At 44.0% G+C, this 20,711-nt stretch overlaps 1 protein-coding gene across 1 annotated transcript in view; it reads right to left on the bottom strand.

Moving 5' to 3' along the window:
* The window catches only part of ppp1r37 (protein phosphatase 1, regulatory subunit 37), a 44,298-nt gene that overhangs the window by 17,400 nt on the left and 6,187 nt on the right, over positions 1-20,711 (bottom strand). The window contains exons 2-4 of the mRNA XM_071512581.1: positions 7,114-7,211; positions 1,060-1,105; positions 774-874 (exon numbers count right to left, since the gene is read on the bottom strand). Of these exons, the coding sequence (XP_071368682.1) occupies positions 774-874; positions 1,060-1,105; positions 7,114-7,211 (245 nt within the window). The remainder of the gene's footprint in view (positions 1-773; positions 875-1,059; positions 1,106-7,113; positions 7,212-20,711) is intronic.

Here is a 20,711-nt window from a genome sequence, read left to right as displayed (position 1 = left end):
GCCTATCTTTTATTGGCTCCCAAGGAGTGCATTTGTATGTGGGTTTGTAGCAATTAAATTAGCAAAAGCCTCCTCAAGCGCTTCCATGTCAGCCCGTCTTCACTTTCACAGACAAAAATAAAATTGTGCGTTCATTGACAATCAGGCAGTAACACGACTGCCACTCAAATCATCTGCAAATGGGTTGAAACACATGTCTCTCCAGACAAGACTAGAATTATCAGACCACCTACAAGTGTGCTGAAAAAACAGTAGGCGAATGGGGACTATATTAATACTGGGGTCGAGGGGGGGGCTCCGGACAGGATTGAAATTAACAAGTAGCTCACGTAATAATTAAAATTACCCTACTTACTGTGGAGAAACTAATCCTATCTGGATGGGGCTGAAGCCAAGGCTTGCATCTGTGTGTGATACACAGCCTCAAGGCCGTTGCAACATATATTCGGAGCTGTGTGTGATGGGAAGTGGTCAGGGCCGGTGTGCCTCTGCTCTACAGTGCTGCACTGTCTCTGTCTGTGCGTGTCTAGAACCCAAACCTCCCTAATGGTGTTTACACACACTGACATCTGCAGTAATCAGAAAAACCATGACAAACACTCCACATCCTGCCAGTGCAGTAAGAGTGGGAGAGAGGATCGGAAAGGGGACTAAAGTAACAGTGGAAGAGGGTGAGAGATGAGAGAGAAGGAGAGGTGACAGAAGGATGAAAGATATAGGTGTGCAGGATGGACTGGGAGGAATGAAGGATGTGAAAGATGGGATCCTCTTACATCTTCATCCAGGTTGGTTTGCTCCAGGTCCACCACTTTAAACTGGACCCTCTTCAAAACCTCTTCCAGAGATTCACATGCCTTGTAGTCCAGCTTCTCACCTGGACACACAAGTCAATTCACCATTTAACAATAACACACAATAAGTTCTTGTGTCAAATGAAGTTCATCAAAATAGTAATCAATCTCCCAATATGAAAATGTCTCTTTCCAATGCCTGTTGATTCCAAAGGCAAAAAAGCCTAAAAATGTTAAGTATTGTGTGTGAGTGTGTTTTTGTGCTTACCTTTTAGGTCTAAGCATTCATTTCGCTGGGTCAGGTCTTTCAGTTCCTACAGAAACAAAAAGAAGCAACGTAAGCTGCACACAGTTGAGTTTGTGTATTTCACCATGGAAACAAACATTGCTTTTTAAATGGTGAATCTTTCACATCACGCAGGAGTGCATGGAATCAATCAGCATGGGGGATAAAATACAGATCCTGTGTAAACTAAGATAAACCTCTGCTGCAAAGAAAAGCATCTGCAGGACACACTCAGGGTGTGTGTGCGTCTCTGTCCCTGTGTGCTGGTGAGTTCTGGTACCGCTGGTGAGGTCTGCTAGGGAAGTACTGCAGCAGCAACCATTTTGCAACAGTGTGAACAGCGAGTCCCGGGGATGGCAGTTTAGATATGAACAGCATACTAGATAAGAGGGGCTGTGCCAATTCGTAAATGTGCCATGACCATTCACTCAACTGTGAACCCATCCTGCTTGCCAGTGGCTTCATTAACCTGTGCCTATACTGCTCAGTGTGTGTGTGTGTGTGTGTGTGTGTGTGTGTGTGTGTGTGTGTGTGTGTGTGTGTGTGTATTTTTGTGTGTATGTGTGTGCCCTGATGGCCCTCTTTTCTATCTTGTGACACAGCCTGACACCAGACCATCAACACATGGAAAAGGTGCAGAGATATGTAACCCCTTGACCTGGTGAAAACACACTCCCACACACACACACACACACACACACACACACACACACACACAGAGCTGTCCTCGAAACTATGTACCAGCAAATCCCTCTCCACTGCACTGCACTGCCCAGCCCATTCAGCATGAACTCTATAACCTCCACGCTCGTGCCACACTGCCATCAGTTATCTGTGTGCAAGCCTAACATACTGAAGCTTGGTAGTACATCAGAGTTCATGGCCTCCTGCGTGACTTAACGGCTTCCAATTTGTTCAAGTCAATAGCATTCAATTTTGTTGTAATGTATCACACTATGGGCGCCTGTTGTGAAAAGATCTGTTGGTAATCAAATGCCGCATTTAATGAGCTGTGTTGTCGTATTGGTAAGAAGTTTAAGAAACACAGTGAGACTAAACATTGCATCAAGTGGGTTAGTCATTTCAAAGATAATTCAGTTAACAAAGGCTGTGGTCTTTGAAACTGTCTGAAGTGGTCTGCTGAACTGAATAATATGCGAAAGTATGGAAAACAGCAAAAAAGAACAATGCCCTTTCGACAGTATTTTCCACGATGTTTGTTTTGAAATATGGTCTACTGCAAAAAGCCTGGTTGCCCTTTAGCCTTCAGGTGGTGTTGACTATCTGAACACAAGCAGACACGCACATTTTGGGCAATTTAACAGCAAGTCAATCTTCGCCTCCAGTTGAGTTAGGCACCTGTCAGCGAGAATGTCTTTATCAGTACAAATACGACTCTGACAGAGCTGCTAGAGGCAAAAATAGTGTACAGTGCACAGTGTGCATTTGCATTGGTGTGTGTGTGTGTGTATATGTTGGGGGCTGGGGACCCTGTATTACACTATACCAAGCTATTGATTCCCTGTCTGGTCTTGCGTGTTATGCTGTGGTGACTTGTTATTCGTTATACATTTTTATTGTTTTTATTATGTGGTTTTACTGTAAACTCTTTCTGCAAACCCAATTTCCCTTACGTAATAACATTGGAATTGAAATCAAGAAAACAATATGACGTCTGGGTGTGACAGAAGAGTTAGGAGGCCATCGAGCACAAGTACATGTGCATGTGAGAAGGTTTTGTGGCCTGTTGTTAGTGGACTCTATGTGGCCCTGAATGGCCTTTTTCGACCGTTTGGCCCTCCACTTCCCTCCCTACTATGTCTTTGTCTGGGGGGGAAGGACTATGAATAAGCAACCCGATATGTCTGTGCTCTGCACACAGGCTTTCATGGCACAAAAGGAGTGTGTGTCAGCACAGTATGTGGATGTCGCCAAGTCTGAAAGCGTTGATGTGTGAGTATGTGGCATGTGCAGCAAAAGTCTTACTCCACAGATACTGCGCTACCATTTAAGGAAAGTCGTGTGTTTCTGTGTATTTTGAGAAAGCAAGTGTGCACCTTTTGCCTGCGTGTGAGGGATTGTGTAATAGGGAAACCACTTGTCTCTTAGGGAATTGCAGCGGCAGAAATGTGACACAAGGCTGCCAAGTGTCCAGGTCTTAAGACTCTGGCAGGGGTTACTGAGGAGCAGGCATTCAACACATAGCAGCCAAACACTCGCTCGTACAAACACATAGACACAACTGCCCTTAAATGTACAGAACCTGTAGGGCCCCTGGAAAGCTGCCACGTGTACAGTCCAGTTGGACTTAATAAAGAAAGCATTTACAGCGACAAGGAAAAAACAGTAAATGGCTGAACTCTTCTTACTGACCCCCCCCCCCCCCCTCTTTCTGGCCAGTCATTTGGTTTGACTGGCCTGTTTATATGGCTGGGTTATTCCAAGGATGACTAAGCAGAAACGAGAGGGGGCTGTAGTGGACCACAGACTACAGGGAAGGGAGGAAGGGAGGGAGGAAGGGAGAGGGGGAGAGGCCAGACAGTGCACATATGAAAAAAGACAAGATAAAAAGATGTAGAAAAGAAACGATGTAGAGTCATGAAGAGGGAAAGCAGAGGGTGATGGAGGGAAGGGGGGAGAGAGAGGGAGAGAGACGCCAGTGATGATGATGACTCCCCAGCCAGTCGACTCCCAGTGGAAATTTACCCAGATCATAGGTCTAAACGAGGCCCACAGCAGCACAGAGCAGAGCAGCAGCTTAGCACATTGGTGTGTCTTTCCACAAGTAGCCGTGATGTCAGACCAACTTCTCTCTCTCAGCTGATCTAGCGTGCGGGGAGAAGGTCGGGAGGGATTTCTTTGCCGAGTCTCTCACATCACAGATGTGATGCCATTTGAGGTTTGCCTTGTATCAACATCATCGCTCTCAAACAGACACACACATGCAGGTGCGTGTGTGTGCGTGTGTGTGTGCGAAGCTCCGCCGGAGGGGCCCAGTGAAGGGTCATGGAGTGTGTGTTGGGTGCAGTAGTGTGCAACAGAACAAACAGGAGACAGTGCTAATGTGTCCCTGCTGCGAAGGCAAGCTCTGCCAACGCCTCTGTCCTGCCACTCTCACTAGGGGAGACTCAGTCTGGTGACAAGACATTCTCACAGACACACACACACACACACACACTAAGACACAAGCAGATACACATACGCTTGCATACCCCCAGTTCAAAAGGCAATGTTATCTGATCTACCGTAAAACTTCCAATAATGGCTGGGGCCTTTATTTACCTCGACAAAAGAGAGCACCAAGCCTTTATTATAGACAGGCTATTATTAGAAACAGCCCATTATTTCTTTTGGCAGGTCCACAGTACCCGGTATGCCTATAAGTGACTGCATTTACTGGTATTCTGTAAAGAATTGCTGCTCAAATTGATACCATTGCCTTTTTAGGCCTAAAAATAATACTGCTATAGGCAACTGATACCAGATACTACTACTACAACTGCTTCTACTACTGCTGAATATGTGGTTGATATATTTAAGAAAAACAATTTACTACTTCATCAAAAAATGTGATTTATTCATGGTAACATACCAGTTGGCTACCAGAACATACCGGTCATCAGTCTTGCAAATAAAGCATCAATCAAAGGGCAATCAAACAAAAACTGCCAAAGCCACAAGAGTAAATACAAAAAAGTTCTCTGTCACGTATTTTTGACTAACAAACGTAGGAGCAAACAAAGGAGCAATGCTGAATGACGATCCAAGCAGCAGAGTTATGTTTGCGTAATTAATTTTAAGGCTTTCGCAACGCTGCCTGCATCTATGGCAGTGAGATAAACATGTCAGCGTGTTCCACTACATTCAACATAATTTTTGTAACATATTTTGAGTTATTTGAGTAATTTTAAAGATATTTTAGGCTATAAATATTGTATGAATATAGACTCATCTCTGGAAATTCTGCTATATTTTTTTATTATTTTATATTTAACCCTTTATCTATGCACACATACAACACTCCCCGGCTATTGTTAGATCCGGCCACTATTTGACACTTGGTCTTTATTGGAAGTTTTATGGTTAATACCTGTGTTTCACCTACACATACTTGAAAGTACCATCTTTATCTCCGTCTAGACTGATAACAGAAAATGCTGTGGTTGGATTCATCGTCTAGATGCAGGACCAAGACCACTTGCCTCCTCAGGTCACAAAGGACCAAGAAACCTGAAACCTGCTTCCATCCTTTCATGGACACTCTGCAGGAAGGCCTCATTACTCTGTAGGGTTACTCCCTGTAACTGTCATACATTTAAACAATAGGGAAGGTAAATTTAGTATTTTGTTTGACTGTTTGCGAAGGTAAGAATGGAGGTTTGTAAGTCAGTGTGCTGTCTGCATGTGCTTAAGGTGTGTGTCTGTTTGGTGAGGGGTGGGCCGTCTTGAGGGTTTAGCACTTGAGTAAATACTAGCCTAGATGCCATGTAATCTCATCATCTATATTCTTTGATCTGTTCTCCCAGTACTCACATCACCTAGACCTTCGTTAACCCAAACATTCTTTACTTTTTCTCCATGTTTCTGTGCCTCTCTCCTGGCTCAAAAACCATTATCTAATATCATGCTTTGAGCATCATTAAGACTTGGTAATCACTGGAGCATTTGATAGCATTAGAGCAACAGGCCAATCGCCAGTACAGTCAATCCTCCCTCTTTTCCATGTTAGCCACAGGGGGAGTCATTTGAGGTCAAAAAAAGCCTTGTGGGTTTCTTTGCCCATTCATTCATTGTTTCGCCTCCTCTCTGTTCTCTGTGACCAAAACAAAGCAAAGTCTCAAATGCAGTGGGATTTTAGCAGAAACAATGGCCACATAGGAGGAAACACTTGAACGTGTCCACAATCCCCGCACACATCAAGTGTGCTTGCATGCGTTTGCACAAACGCACGTACACAGACACGAGGTAGGCACCAATATAAAAACAAACAGCCCTAAGGCTTTCCCTACTGGATTTTAAGAACTGCTTATACAGAGGGATTACGGCACACATGACCGTGCTGACTAACCCAGAACAGCCACAAAAAAGGCCAGAAAATGAATAACATGAAACGCCCTTCTGCCTGCTGGAGTAACAACCACCCTTGCTGGGAAAAGAACCGCCTCTCTACTGGGTGCTACTGGACTGATCCACAGCAGTTCAGCAAGTTAGGGCTGTGATGGCTTGCAACTCTGCCAGGGGATTTGACAAGGGATTATGAAGGTTCCCCTAGAGGCAGCCAATAGTATAATTTCAAATTCAACTGCCCTCATTCATCAACATTTAACTGACATTGTTTTTAAAAATCTGCATTTCCCACTGGGTGAAATCAAAATCTGTAGACTCCCACACACTGTCTTCACTATTTCAAGACACAATGTTTCAGTCAAGTGACGTTCCTCAGGTATCTGAATAAACATTATAATGGGGCCTGTGTATATAGGGGAACAGGAAATAAGATGGTCCAATCATAGGTCGAAGGTAAATCAGTACCTTGTGAGGTAAAAAGACCATCCAGGTGACAGGGTATGACAGTCAAAAGGTTAATCGACACTCAAAAAAGATTAGCAACATCCATAAATCTATACACTGCATCCAATATCAAGAATCGGGCGCTTCGGTGGCTCAACCAGTAGAGCATGTTGTACCATTCAGGCCAAGTCCTTATCGCAGCGGCACAGGCTCCAAAAAAAAAAAAGGATAAAAAAAAGGTATAGAAATAAACCTGTGGGCTATACAAAAATGGACAAATCACAACTAGAAATGTTACACCCAATGGCATCTTCCATTGGGTGAAATAAAAACCTTTAAAAACCATAACAAAACAAACAATATCAATCAAGAGAGACTAGGTGTCAAGGCTAGTTGTGAGTGGGTCAGTGTCAGGCTGACTACAATGCTGTATGTGTGTGTGTGTACAACTGTGTGTGTGAATGTGTTTTTTGATCTGGCTCTTCTGTAGTTGTTAGTTTGTGTTTGTGTTTAGTCGAGCCTCACCTGTATCTGTTTGAGCACTTTGGGGATGGGTTTGCAGTTGAGCTTCTGACAGGCCTGTCGATAGGCAGAGAGAATCTCCTCCACTGTCACATTCTGGGCTGCAAAACACAGAGAACAAGGTTAGGACTGCTTTTTTTTGCAAAATCTCAGTGTATCTCTGTCTCTCTTTAAGAGGACACGTGCACCCACACACACACACACACAGTGGAATCAGCGACATGACACTTGTAATCTATTAGCATAATGATGTCAGGTTAGGGAATGGTTTCTTTTTAAATGGCTTGTTTGTGTTGTGGTGTGTCTGCCTTGGAGGAGCGCTCTCTTGTCACAACAGACAGGATCAGAGATTTTAACCCCTAAAAAGTCGCCACCTACTTAAGTTTGAAAAAAAGAAAGTATTGTTCTCAGTCTGTGTGTGGGTCAGCCGCCCCAGACCGTGGTCGGGCTAACTCCAGTCAGATGACTGAGCTACATTCAGACCCATTGTTCTAGATCTGAGAGACTCTGCTGAGAGTTGGAGTGGCACTAGAATAGATAGAGACAGAGGGAGAGAGAGAGAGGGAGGGAGGGAGAGAGAGACAGAGACAGAGACAGAGAGAGGGAGAGAGAGAATATGTATGCAGGCATGCAGAGAGTTGAGGAGTGGCACTTGTGTATTTGTGTGCACTAGGGATGTAACGAAAGTCTGTGACACAAAATTTAGCGACACAGATATCTGACGATATGCATCATGGAGCTGCAGTCTAATATCCAAGACCTAATAAAATTCTCATGAATTTCAGAATGGTTTTTCTCCGTTTGATTGTTTGAACACTAGAGAGAGCAAGGCCCGCAAGTTTTAGCTTCGGTCATCACACTTCCGGTGAGCCCTGCTGAAGTCACTGCTGTTTAGATGCAGCAGGAGAGAAGATGAACTCAGGCGAAACTGAAACTGAGGATGGTCAGTCAAGTTTTAAGTCTGCTGTCTGGCAGCGTTTTGGGTTTCCAATTAAGGAAGAAAACTGCAACAAGACAGCTGACAAGACAAAGCTGTTTGCAAGTGTTGTAAGGGAGCCTTGCAGTTTTGTTTTTGTTTTCCCTCAGAACTATAAATAGATTTTTGCCAGTCAAAATTGTCTTCATTCAGATTTTGCTCAAAACATCACTATAATGTCAAACTAGTATTGTGTCTCGAATCGAACTGTTATCTGAATGTAGTGTTACATCCTTAGTGTGCACAGAATATTTCCCACTTTGATATTAGTCCTCTAGTTAACTTTTAGCTAGTTAACCATCCAGGTAGCAGGGAAACAGGAGGAAAAGTTTGCAGAAGCTTAGACATTACTGCTTTGTATCGAGCAGCACAACAGGTAGCCAATCAGGAGCCTGTCTGACACAGAGCCATCGGTTTGATTTCATTTGATTTGCTCACGGTCAGAGACAGTGTACGTTGCTTGGGCAAGGACAAAGTTTAGGAACAATCAAAGGCCAAAGATTGTATTTAACCTGAGGCACTCAAATGCCATTGATTCAATAAGTTACCGGCCAGTGTGGCGGGTGACACCAAGACAAATTTTACCGGCATTTGCTGCTTGGTTTGTGTTAATTTTGGTCTGTGTATGGAGAGAGATACATGTAGAGAGAAAGAGAGCTAGACCGACAGATAGAGACGGAGCAAACTAGGCATCCACTGTAGAATAGATTCCTAGGTAATAAGATGGGGCTGGTGTGTATGTGAGTGTGTGTGTGTATATGTGTGTGTGTACTGCATGCCCACCAGACGGGAATCTGACTTTGTGCTGCTGTCAGCATTTTGATCGCTCTTGCCAAGGTGAGTGTGTGTCCGCTTCACTTTTCATTCCTCTTTGTCTCCTTTCCCCTTCATCTCCCTCAGTGTGTCCCCTCCCCCCCTTACCTCTCCCAACACCCCCCCATCTGTGCAGTGTAGTGTAGTGACTGAACAGATTGGATTGAGGAGAATCAATATCATTAAATTGTTTAAAAAAACACACTCACATTTCAGCAACATATAAAACAACCACCATCCTTTTGTACACTTGGTGGAGCCAGACAAGCTTCAGCATTACCATGCAAAGTAAACTTGTGACTTCATGCTCAGCACAGCCTCTAAGAAAACTAAATGCAAGATGTTTCCCAGTTATTCTTATATAGTCAGTCAAGTGATAAGCAAATAACATGAACCACTGGATGTTGTTGGCCTGTAGCAGATGTCAGCATGTCAATTTTGAAGGCTGAATCTATCTGTCTGTGTGTGTGTGTGTGTGTGTGTGTGTGTGTGTGTGTGTGTGTGTGTGTGTGTGTTCGCGCATGTCAGAATGAATGACCCGCTGGTGGGACAGAGAAGCACAGAGGCTATATTCAGGACAAAGGTTAACCGTGTCAAGCAGGCGCGTATGTCTGACCAACTGTGCTGTTCACAGTCTAAATAAAACGTAACTTCAGATCACGGCTATAAGCCACTGCTAGAGAACAATATTGTTGTGTGTCTGAGGTTAATGGAGAGTGTGTTTGTGTGTGTGTATGGGAGAGAAAGAAAAGGGAGAGAAAGAGTGGTGATTAGGAGCGTGACATGAATACAATGAGAATGGCTACGACACATCTTTCACTTGTTTTAGATCTAGACCAAACATCAACCGAAACGGAAAACAGTCTGGGTCTTTGATCCAGCAGCAGGCCCTGGGTCTGTCACACACACACACACACACACACACACACAGTAAGGACCACAGTAGGTCAGATGTGGACAGGCTGGCTCAGACATGAAGAGGAAGCAGCAGCCGTCAAAACAGGGTATTTCTGAAGGGAGTGAATGGAGACTGAGTCCAGAAGACAATTTGTTACATTCTTCTTGTAAATGTCTGTGACTGAATTGCAGCTGCAACTCAGTGATGCTATCATCACAGTCTTAAGTCTTAGCTACCCAAACTTGATTTGATAACAGGCTTCAGGGCTATTTCGGGAATTTGGGAAAACAAAAAAGGACTTGACTAAATTGAATAAAATAAAATGTCCAAACTCTTACCAGAAACCTTGGTAGGTTTGCAAAAATGAAACTCACCTATGCCTGATTTCTCCAGTTATCTTGCATGTTCAACCATGAGAAGTAATTAGTGAAATCAGCAAGTTGTTACAAATGCCTGCAGATACAGCAGCCATGACGCCTGACCCCGACAGAGAATCAGAGCTTGCAAAGCTAAGAGGATGGTTACTAGAAAGAATCGGCCAACATGTTTACTAATGCAGACAGTTTTGTCAACAGTATTTTAATGTTATTTATCCTATTGACCTTTTCTGAGTGTAGGGTGGGAGGAAAGCTGGGCTGCTTTGTCTGAGAAATCCTTATTTAAAAATGTGTGATACTAGTGGCAATTGTTGAAAAAGAAAAAAATAAGCTGGCAAACTACTTTGCAACAAAATTAAAAGTTTTTTTTGAGATTCTTCTATAAAGCATTTCAACAAAAAAACAAACAAAAAAGTACAGGTTCAGTATAAAGCCACTTGCATAGGGGAAGGATGTGACCGGAAAGAATGGGGAAGGCATTACGTGAGGAGACTTCGCATTAACGCCAATCGTAAAACTCGCTTTTACTGTATACTGTGGTAAAAAAATATATTTTTCCCCACTCGTATTGTGTAAACAGTATAAACTATAAATGGATGAATTTTTTTCACAAATCAAAGTCTGCTTTTTCACGATTGGAACAGATTTTGGTTGGATGGGATACATGACTTGTTTATGTAAAGTTCTGTCTCATTTTGCTCCGAATCCATAGTGCAGTAGCGCCCCCAAAAAGAGCGTTAATAAATCGCTGTCGTGCCTTCAAGGTAAGGCTCCCCATCATTCATGCCAGCTTCCAGTATTTCATCAAATACTGTATTTCAGTATTTCATCATGGTTTGATAATCAGTTTTTACACCCCTGACCACCACCCACTCCACTGATCAAAATTGTCAGCCATAATTATTTCAAAAAGGGGCCGTTACCCAGTGTATTGTAGGCAGGACTTTTTATTTGACCGAAGTTAATAAATAGTCATTATTGTATGTTAACCAGAGAGGATATATGGATGTAAAAATCTAGATTCCATCTCCATTTCAGGGACTGACTCAAATACTGAAATATTTGTGCCTATCCCTAGTAAAAATTCACAGAGATTCCAAAATTCTTCAAAAATTACCCTAGCTGACATAAAATTCCCCCCAAAAGGGTGAAGAAGCCCAGAATTTGACATGTGTAAACTGTGAAACTAATATTTCAATTGAAGCCGTGCTGTTTTCTGGAGGGGGGACAGCACCAGGTACGTGTCTGTTCCTGTCAACAACATACCTGTGCTTCTTAACCTACAAGTGCCCTAGTGAACCAGTGTTTAGCAACCATGTGTGTTTAGTGCCCCAGTGTGTGCCTCTGTGACCAGAGCGTACGTGTGCATGCATGTACATTTGGGTAGTGTGTGTGTTCCACTGTACACTATGTCCTTGGAAAAGCGTTACTCTGCTGTGGAGCGAGTGTGTGTGTACACACTTCCCGAGGGTTGGGGTGGGGTGGGGGGGTGGAGGGGACGCCCGGAAAGGCCAGAAGCACATTCCCACAGTCTGTTCTGAGGAGAAAGTCCCTTGCCTACTACACAGTATTAACACACACAGTATATTAATCACTGTGTGTGTGTGTATGTGTGTGTGTGTGTGTGGGGGGGGGGGGGGGGACTGACAAACAAAGAGTGAGGGAGAAACATGGGTCTATTTGATTTAATGAATAATAATTTATCACCAATGTGCTCAGCAACAAAGAGCTGTGTAAGAGAGCTTGGGTTGCACACCTCAGCAATAATAAACTAGTGTGTGTGTGTGTATGTATGCATTTATGTGCGTGTGTGTGTGAGTGAGTGAGTGAGTGAGTGAGTGAGTGAGTGAGTGAGTGAGAGAGAGAGAGAGAGAGAGAGAGAGAGAGAGAGAGAGAAGAGAGAGAGAGAGAGAGAGAGAGAGAGAGAGAGAGAGAGAGAGAGAGAGAGAGAGAGAGAGAGGAGAGAGAGAGAGAGAGAGAGAAGAGAGAGAGAAAAAAGAGAGAGGGAGAGAGAGAGAAAAAAGAGAGAGAGGGAGAAAACAAGAAACAGAGTGCTACTCAGTAGCCAGAAGCACACAGTGTACCCTGCACTCCCCTGGTTAAGCTAGGTGTTAAATAGAAGTCAGAGACGCGCGCTGCAGCCCTGCAGGACCATAAAGAGCTGAGCTACAGCTGCTGCCTGCTTTTCTGCTTGCTCTGTCTGAGTTTTATTGCACTCCATCCAGTACTGCTGCATGCATGTATGAAGGGAGCGGAGATGAGGAGGCAGGCAGCAGGATGGAGAGGGAGGGGAAAAAGATGGGAGGGGGTATGACTGTCGCAAACAACACCTCTAAAACAGAGTTAAGAGAAGTAGAGAGGACATGATATTCAGTGCCAAATGGGCAGATCACGCCAACTGTGCAAAGACGCATTTTTAGCAAAGCATTTTAGGAATTTTACCCCTTCCTCCTTAAATATGAGACAATTAGCTCCTGTGACAAACCACTGATCAATGAGATTATCACTGCCAACCTGTTTAGGAGGCTCTGGCTCCAGTTACACACACCCAAACGCACACCCACGAATTGAGAAGACAGTCCAGCAAAGTCAGAATTCAGCGGCGATTCCTAACGCAACAACTTGTCAAATATTATTTCATCAATCCAGGTCAAGCAGTCGGACACCAAATTTGCAATGTTGCACACAAAGCATGTGCTGCACTGCACCATCCTAAAACTGCATGACCGTCTCATCGATACACAGAACCTGTATGACAGGCCTTCATAATATATTGAGGAGAGGAAACAGAGCATGACAGATGGCTCTAACACACCCTGGTTTAAGATTTCAGGTATAGAGAGGAGAGGAGAGGAGAGGAGAGGAGAGGAGAGGAGAGGATAGGAGAGGAGAGGAGAGGAGAGGAAAGGAGAGGAGAGGAGAGAACAAAAGAGCGGAGTGAACTTGTTCATCGCTGCTCTGACTCAGTGAATCTGCTAAATGACACACCAGCAGCACGCCCCTTTTCTCCTTGTTATTGTTGTTGGCCAGCCTCCACTGAGCAACAACACAGTAACACACACACACACACGTTAAATCAAGTGCCGCTGCCATAGCTGAGCTTGCGAGCTCAATAAAAGGGGCGATTGCTACAACAGAACCTAGCTTGCTGACTCAGATCAATAGAGGTAAATTAAGTGTTGCGGCCTTTAATGGCTATGGATGATGAAGAGCTGTTAGACTAGTATCCTGCTGGTAGAGAAGTATACAGATTCAGGCTTTAGTGGAGCAAACATTTGGAAGGATGTGGCCAACAGCAGGCTGGAGCTCAGCAAGGTATCGTCAGGCTTGGACAGACTAGAAGATTGTTCCGGACTAAAAGTCTGCCGTCTGGTCAGAAAAACTGTTCAGACTACCTGACGGGAGAAAAGATGGGATGAAGACACGAGATCACACACTACCTGATTCTGTCATTCGAAAACATTTATCCATTCGTCCAGAAGAGTTCACTGCAATTATAACAACAAAATAACAGTTCTATTGTTTCTTACTCAATGGAGCCACAGTTTACATTTACATTTATGTATTTTGAATCAGCGTTAGTCTGGCCTTAGCTTAACTCACTGGTCAAAACAACCAGCACCTAAGTCGACCGCTGCTCATGCTAACTGATTAGCAAGGGATGAGTTTATATTGAAATCATTAAAACATGTTGTTTACGTGCTGCCAAGTAAATTAAACTGATCATAATCACACAACAACCCCCCTAATTTCTTACCCATCTATACTTCACGATTTAGATAAAAGTGAACGCATTCAATAGAGAAATACATGCAATAATATCTAGGTGATACTGGCATGACAGAAGATCTGGAAAATCAATCAATTTGCAGTTATCTAGCTTGTTGGGGTATACCTCTCTAACGCTCATTCTGCTATAGCATGCATGATTAGAATGTAGGAGGAAGCCTGTCTAGAATGGGATTTAGCCTAGGTCTTCATTGATTTCTTCATTGGGTCTTGTCTGTGTCAACTCTACCCTGCATTGATTAACCTACTTATGTCTCCTTCCCACTGGGCTACAAGGCCAGAGAAAATTGGCATGGGTGCAAACTGCTTCTAGCTCAAGCAATGCAAAATTACGCACATGGACACACACAGACACACTGTTACAACAAGTGTGGATTAGTAAAGGAGGAAATAAAGATGGGAGGGGAAAAATGGGGCAACACACCCAGGTGTGGCATACAGCCACAGGTAACAAAAAATGGCCCTGTTGCATCTGTGCTACATAGCCAGTTGGATTGGTATCATGAAAAGAATCAATGAATTAAGATGAACAACTGGCAGGCGTCTAACAAGTACAGGCACATTTGAGAAAGATTACGAGAAAGGCACAGTTAAGGTAGAGCTTTCCAAAGAAACCACAATGTTTCAACTTATGCAACAAGTGCAAGCAGATATTCAGTAAAGCCTGAACCGCTACCACTTCAATCCCACAGCTCCCACAGCAACTGTAGCAGAGTGATAAAGCACAATGAGGAGGTCAAGGTTCCCAGTGAAAAATTAACACATCATCTTACTTTTACAAATGCAGGCAGATATTACAGTAGGAAATTCAAACCACACACCTGAGTTTAGAGTTAATTTCAGTGGTAGGGTATACTTTGTGACTCAGGCAGGCCTGATATTGCAGAGGGACTGCTCCTGTGTGTGTGTGTGTGTTTGTGTATGCAGTAAAGCCTCAGTTGCTACACAAACCAGCAACCACAGACTTCGAACACCTCCTTCACCTCCCACTCCTGAACCCCCCTATGCTGCCCTGTGCAGCGTGTCCCTTACAATGTTGATATTTGGGCGGCCCGCCCAGGTAAATTAGCAGCCCGCCAAGTAATTTTGGGGATTTATTTCAGGTGCTGTAATACATGAAACTGGCGATTCTCGCTGATGTAGTTTTCAAACAAACAATCAAGATTTAGCCTAATGCTGCCAAGCGCCAAAAGTGTGTTGAACTTCAGTGACCATAATTCATTGCACCTATGAGGCAGCAACATCTGTGCTCCTTTTGAGCTGTGGTGTGTCTGTGCCAACAACTGAATGGAGAGGCAGCATGAAATGTAGCCTCGATAGTCAGATGTAAGTATAACAGTCGGCATGAGCTGTGAGTCAGCGCTCTACTAACGCACAACGAAATGACAGCGTGTAAAGACAAAATCACACACACAAACAAAAGTGACAAAGTGACAAATACAGGAAGACTGACATGGAAGCCCAGCTTTACGTTAGGTTAATCTTGTACATTTGTGAAGAGCACTTGGACAATCAGAGGCTATTACAGTGAGCCCTGGTGGAACAGGCCGAACCTGCTGAGTCCAGAGGCCTTGCCCCGGATTCACACCGCAAGCAACACGACCAACAAGAAACTGGAAGTCCATGCATTTCCTTTAGAGCTGAGCGACGAGGGAAACTCAACAAGCTTGTCGGCTGAGAACAGTTGGTCATGGCTGAACATTTTGCGGACATGGTCTATCAACAGCCAATCGGATTTCTGTGCTTCCTTGCTTCCCTACCATTGTGATTTTGTTTCATGAACAATAGTTCTGCCTGGCAAGTGCAAAATGGATGAGAGGTTGATTACAGCCAATCAAAGCTTCCAAATTGAATTTAGCTTTTACTTGAAAATGATGCTTGGAGAACTGTTGCGTCCATCTTTGGGATTGATAGTAAACTCTGTAGTAATTATGATTTCTTTATGTTTATTTTCAATTAATGCTACCTAATGAGCTCTTGCCTAGCTACATCAACGCATCAAAACAATGTAACGTTATGAAAGGCAATACCAAAGCAGCAAAGAATAGAGGATTTGCCTGTTCAAAACTTTGAAGCTGCACAACATCAAAACAAAGATGAAGTCAGAGCCTCTACCACCGCCCACAAAAGGTCAGAATAGAGCGACCCATCAACCACGTTGCCCACAGTGTGTGCGTGGGCTTTAGTACCACACTCAGTTTGCTGGTGCTGGTCTGGGTGGGGTGGGACAGAGGAACAAGCTGGTATATGCATGCTTCCTAAACTGCTATCATCATTACGACAGGCCCTATATGACCTATAAAGTCAGGAATTTTGATTGGTTGCTCCAGTCTACATGTTTGCTCTCAGGAACCGTTTTCTTACGAAGCTCTTAAAAAGAACGCTGGCATTGATGCCAAACCTGTATGGCCTCTAAACACACACAATTCTCATCTTCCAAGGTGCTGAAATAGCACCTCACCTATCTGTAAGATGGTGTCATATGAAGGTGCTGAGAGAATGTAGAAATATTTCATTTAGAAGGAACAAAATGATCATCCTATGCCAACTCCTAGCTCCAGATTTGTACAACAGATGATCATTTCAGAGAGGCTGTTTACTGCACACAGCCAAAATAATAAAAGTATTAAGTAAAGCTAGCTGTATTCTTTAAAACGCGTCCCAGTGCAGACCCGATATCTGTAAACGTCAACGTCTCTGTTCCTCCTCCTCAGCCTCCCTATCTTCGTATCTTCACCTCTCATGCCCTTTCTTTGTCTAGATGACAGGGAACAAAGTGCAAACACTGCGCTTTCTCACCTCAATCCAACAAGCAGGAAACGAGCAAGGACGAGTGTTTGCATGTGTGGAGAGGGAGAGGCGACACACTTGGCAGAGAATGACGGAGAGACAGGCACAGACAGACAGACAGAAAGAAAAACAAAGAGAAACAGAGACGGAGAGACCTGGCAGAAGGAGAGGATTCCATTGAACCTATTACGCTTACAGCTCACATAATCTCTTGAAATTCTTCTGTTTGTCCAGCCGACGCAGACTAATTTCACTGGTTAATTTCAGTGTGCTCTTGCAAACTCAGTATCTTGAGAGCTCACTCTAAGGGAGAACTTTTGCTGGGACTGGGAATGTGGTGAGATGTGTACCAGTCTCAGTCAAGCTGCTACAGAAAACACCTGACCTGCAGTAGCCGCAGTCTGCACACATCTGGGAACTGCGTGGATGGCTGGGGCTTCAGCAGAGAATGAGGTTTAGTTACATAACAAGACACTAAGAGAGAGAGAGGGCTCTGATAGGCAAAGTGCAGCGAGAGAGGTAACCCACTTGTTGACTGACTTAAAAGGCATTGACCTAGCTTATACTTAGGACAAACTGTTATGCAGTTTCAACAACCAATCTCTCCTAAAGGATTATCTAGCTGATAGGAGGAAAAGCTAAACGCTTCAATGATGGAAAGTCTGAGGTCTCGTGAACGTGAAAGCCACCTTGAATTGATTGTTTATGCATCATCCATCAAGCTAAAATGACTGTACTGAAAGGTAACAACCAAGAAACGAGTGTTGACAGGATACAGGCTTCAGGAGGAAATGGGAAAGCATCGAGGTGCTCGAACAACAGAGCAGATCGGACGCAGAGTCCTTAGCAACACATGGAGGCCAGGTGTCAAACTAGCAGTGCTGTGAGAGTTTAATTCAGTGCATTTCAGATGTATGGCCTATGTCTCCAGCAGCCTTCGTAGAGCTGATTTGTTGCCGTGATGATTTAAACCATCCAGTTCAGAGTGGTGGTGGTTGCACCATCAGTCAGCTAGCAATCTTACAAGCAGCACATCTGAAATAACATGGGATGGGGAGACCTTCGGGCAAACCTCCAGAGATGGGGGTACGGGCGGTGTGGAGGGAACACAAGAGGAACTGTGGCCGGCTCCTACTTAGCATCTAAGTGTTAGTGTCCAAAATAGCCCCCCTCTCCTAGTCTCCAGTCCCCATCCCTGCCATTTCACACCACTGTGCTGCGGATGGTGACAGCAGCGTCATTCACACATGACAGCTGGCTGCATGGCTGGTCGCAGGTGGGGCAGAATGGAGGGTCTGTGGCACCTCCCTGTCCTGCTGCTTCTTCCACAAGGCCTGGATGACTTGACAGAGACAGGGGGTAAGTAGACAGAAAGAAGTACAGGCCCAGATATTAAGAGGGGAGCTCCCTTCTGCTCCGAAGAGATCATGTCCCAAAAGGTTTAAACTACCACCTAAGCCTCATTACATAACCTTAATCATACTGTTCAAACAGAGGTTTGAACGGGTGCAGAGGGTCAAAACTAGACAAAGTGAATTTGATGGCTTCTGATGATGTGGCTCAAGAGGCGGCAGGGTTTTGTAACTCTTAAATCCAGACCAAGAGTGGAAAGTGATTATGCAAAAACCCAGGGATCATTTGGAAGTAGCAGTGTGCCAGTCAATAATTAACAGACAGCACTCAAGGCAGACTGAGGCAAAATCTGAGAAGGTGACCTGTTCTTTTATGTACAGGTGTGGAGTATTCAGTCCTTTTGCAATGGCTGAGCAAAGACCTGTTTGATTGAAAAACACTGCATGCATTTTTCCTGCATACATAAGTTTGTTCTATCCTCTGAAGATGCACCACATTTTTTTAAAATCTTTTGACAAAGTGTTCCGTCATTAAAATGATGTGTATCTGTAAACAAAGAAGCTCATTTTTGATTTTCTCTATTCATCAAATGGAGACATATTTTAGGATGGTCAGCATTACCCCTGTCACAGCAAATATAGCTTGACAGAAAGTCAAGTCACAATATGTCCCAATGACGACAAGCACCCACAGCCCAACACTGCAGGGGTATAAGACATTAAGGCCTTGCCTCAATAGTAGCCTGTCTGGGTATGATGAACAGAGATAATGATTAAAAAAAAAACCCATAAGAGCAGGCGTTTCCAACTGGATGCTTCATGATGTCAGGCCTGTGACTGAGAGACAATGCCTCCGAAACAGATGGAGAGAGTGACATTATGGGCGAACGACAGTTGTATGTTCTATTTATAAATGAGGGGGCATTTTGTGCAGAGTGTAATGTTCGTCACTGCCAGCCTCCTCAGAACTGATAAGAGCGGGTATGGGTGGGGCGGGCAAGGAATTCCTGTTTGACAAGGACAGACATGGTCCTAGGCAGAGAGACACTGGGGACAGGATGAGAAGTCATCACCAGCCACCAGACAAATGCTGGTAATTTTTTGAGACTGGTATGTTTGTCTAATCTACCAGTCATTTTAGCAAGTAACAAGCCATTATTTAGAGGTCCTATTCTATTTAAAAATCAAGTTGGTTTATAAAGCAAAAAAAGTGTCTGATGAATCGGGGGATTTACTAGCAACTGTATGCAGCAGACAAGTTATTTCTGGGGGCTACTTCTTGCTTCAGGCAAATGAAATAGCAATTCAAGTTGTCCATCCACTCTTAATGGTGTGCAAATACAAGCTAGACAAGTTTGACCAAGGCTAAATGCTGGAGACCGTTTTGAATGGAATGAGCCAGCTGTCATTCTCTAATGCAAAACTCTGCTTGCATATCAGCTATCAAATGAGTAGGAATCTATTTCACCTGAGGATAGTATCTTAGTATCTTCAGGATGAACGCCCCAGTCTGTTGGTCAAAATGTCTCATTGTTCGGTGGGAGCGCCAGCAAAGGTCTAGGGTCGCATGACTGTACAGTTCAGGCAGACACACAGTTAAAAGGGCAGGGTTCATGTCCACACACACACACACACACACACCTCCCACATTAGAAGAGAAAAATGCAGGCTCATGTGTAGCACAAACAGGCACAAACGCATATGTGGAATCGTGGATGAACATACAGTAGGCTATCAAAGCCCTTGTCCAGGCTCTACGTTGAGAGCTTTGCCTATCAGTTTGTAACTTGGTCCACAGCCACAACACATAACATCTCATGGGTCACTGAGCCACTAAAGACCTGCTGCCAAGTGGGCCTTGGGTCTGTTGACATGAGACTGTGCTACACGTAGGCCAAACAGCTTGGCTGCTTGCAGGACAAACAGCCATTAACGTGAAGGAATCTAATATCTTCTACATTACTAGTAGGCTACAAGTTATTTGTACACAAAGCTGTATTAAAAGGAATTTGTATGAATTCACATGTATAGCCCTAGAGTCTACAACTGTAGTATCTCAGTCTAGTACTTATCCTTACTGCAGTATAGCTTACTATCACTCACCACCGACTAACAACTAACTTGCATCATAACCTAACAAACATGAGCCATTTCAGAGTGCTTGCATTGACTGGCAGGCTAACGCGCACCGATAAGTCTACGACAGCAGATGACCTAGCTCATGCCTTGTAGTATAATCCAATGATGGTGTAAAGACATGCTTAGCTCATGTGTGCCTGCGCAACACCTAGACTGAACTGCCCAGCCCCGGAGGCAGGGAGGAGGAGGAAAAGAGGAGGGAGGAGAGGAAGCAAGGCAGCATGTTGAGAAGCTCAGGAATCTCAGGATATGATGTAGTATTTGCCCAGGCACGGAGGGAAAGAATAAGTGCCCCTAAAGTCTCAACAGAAAGAGAGAGAGAGAAGAGAGAGACAGAGTGCAAAAAAAAGAGATGTAGGACTGACAGTTCTACCTAATGTAACCCAGAGCAAAATTACATTGACTTATTTTGCAATTGCACTTTGTCATTTAGAGTAAATCTACAACATTATGCCCACTCTAGGGTA

Source organism: Centroberyx affinis, unplaced genomic scaffold (genome assembly GCF_046629955.1).
Source record: "Centroberyx affinis isolate AG114_WGS23_722 - 3 ecotype Tasmania unplaced genomic scaffold, CSIRO-AGI_Caff_v1 ptg006358l_1, whole genome shotgun sequence".
NCBI lineage: Eukaryota > Metazoa > Chordata > Actinopteri > Beryciformes > Berycidae > Centroberyx > Centroberyx affinis.
The sequence above is the reverse complement of the archived record's forward strand: the minus strand, read 5'-3'. Positions and strand labels throughout refer to the sequence as shown.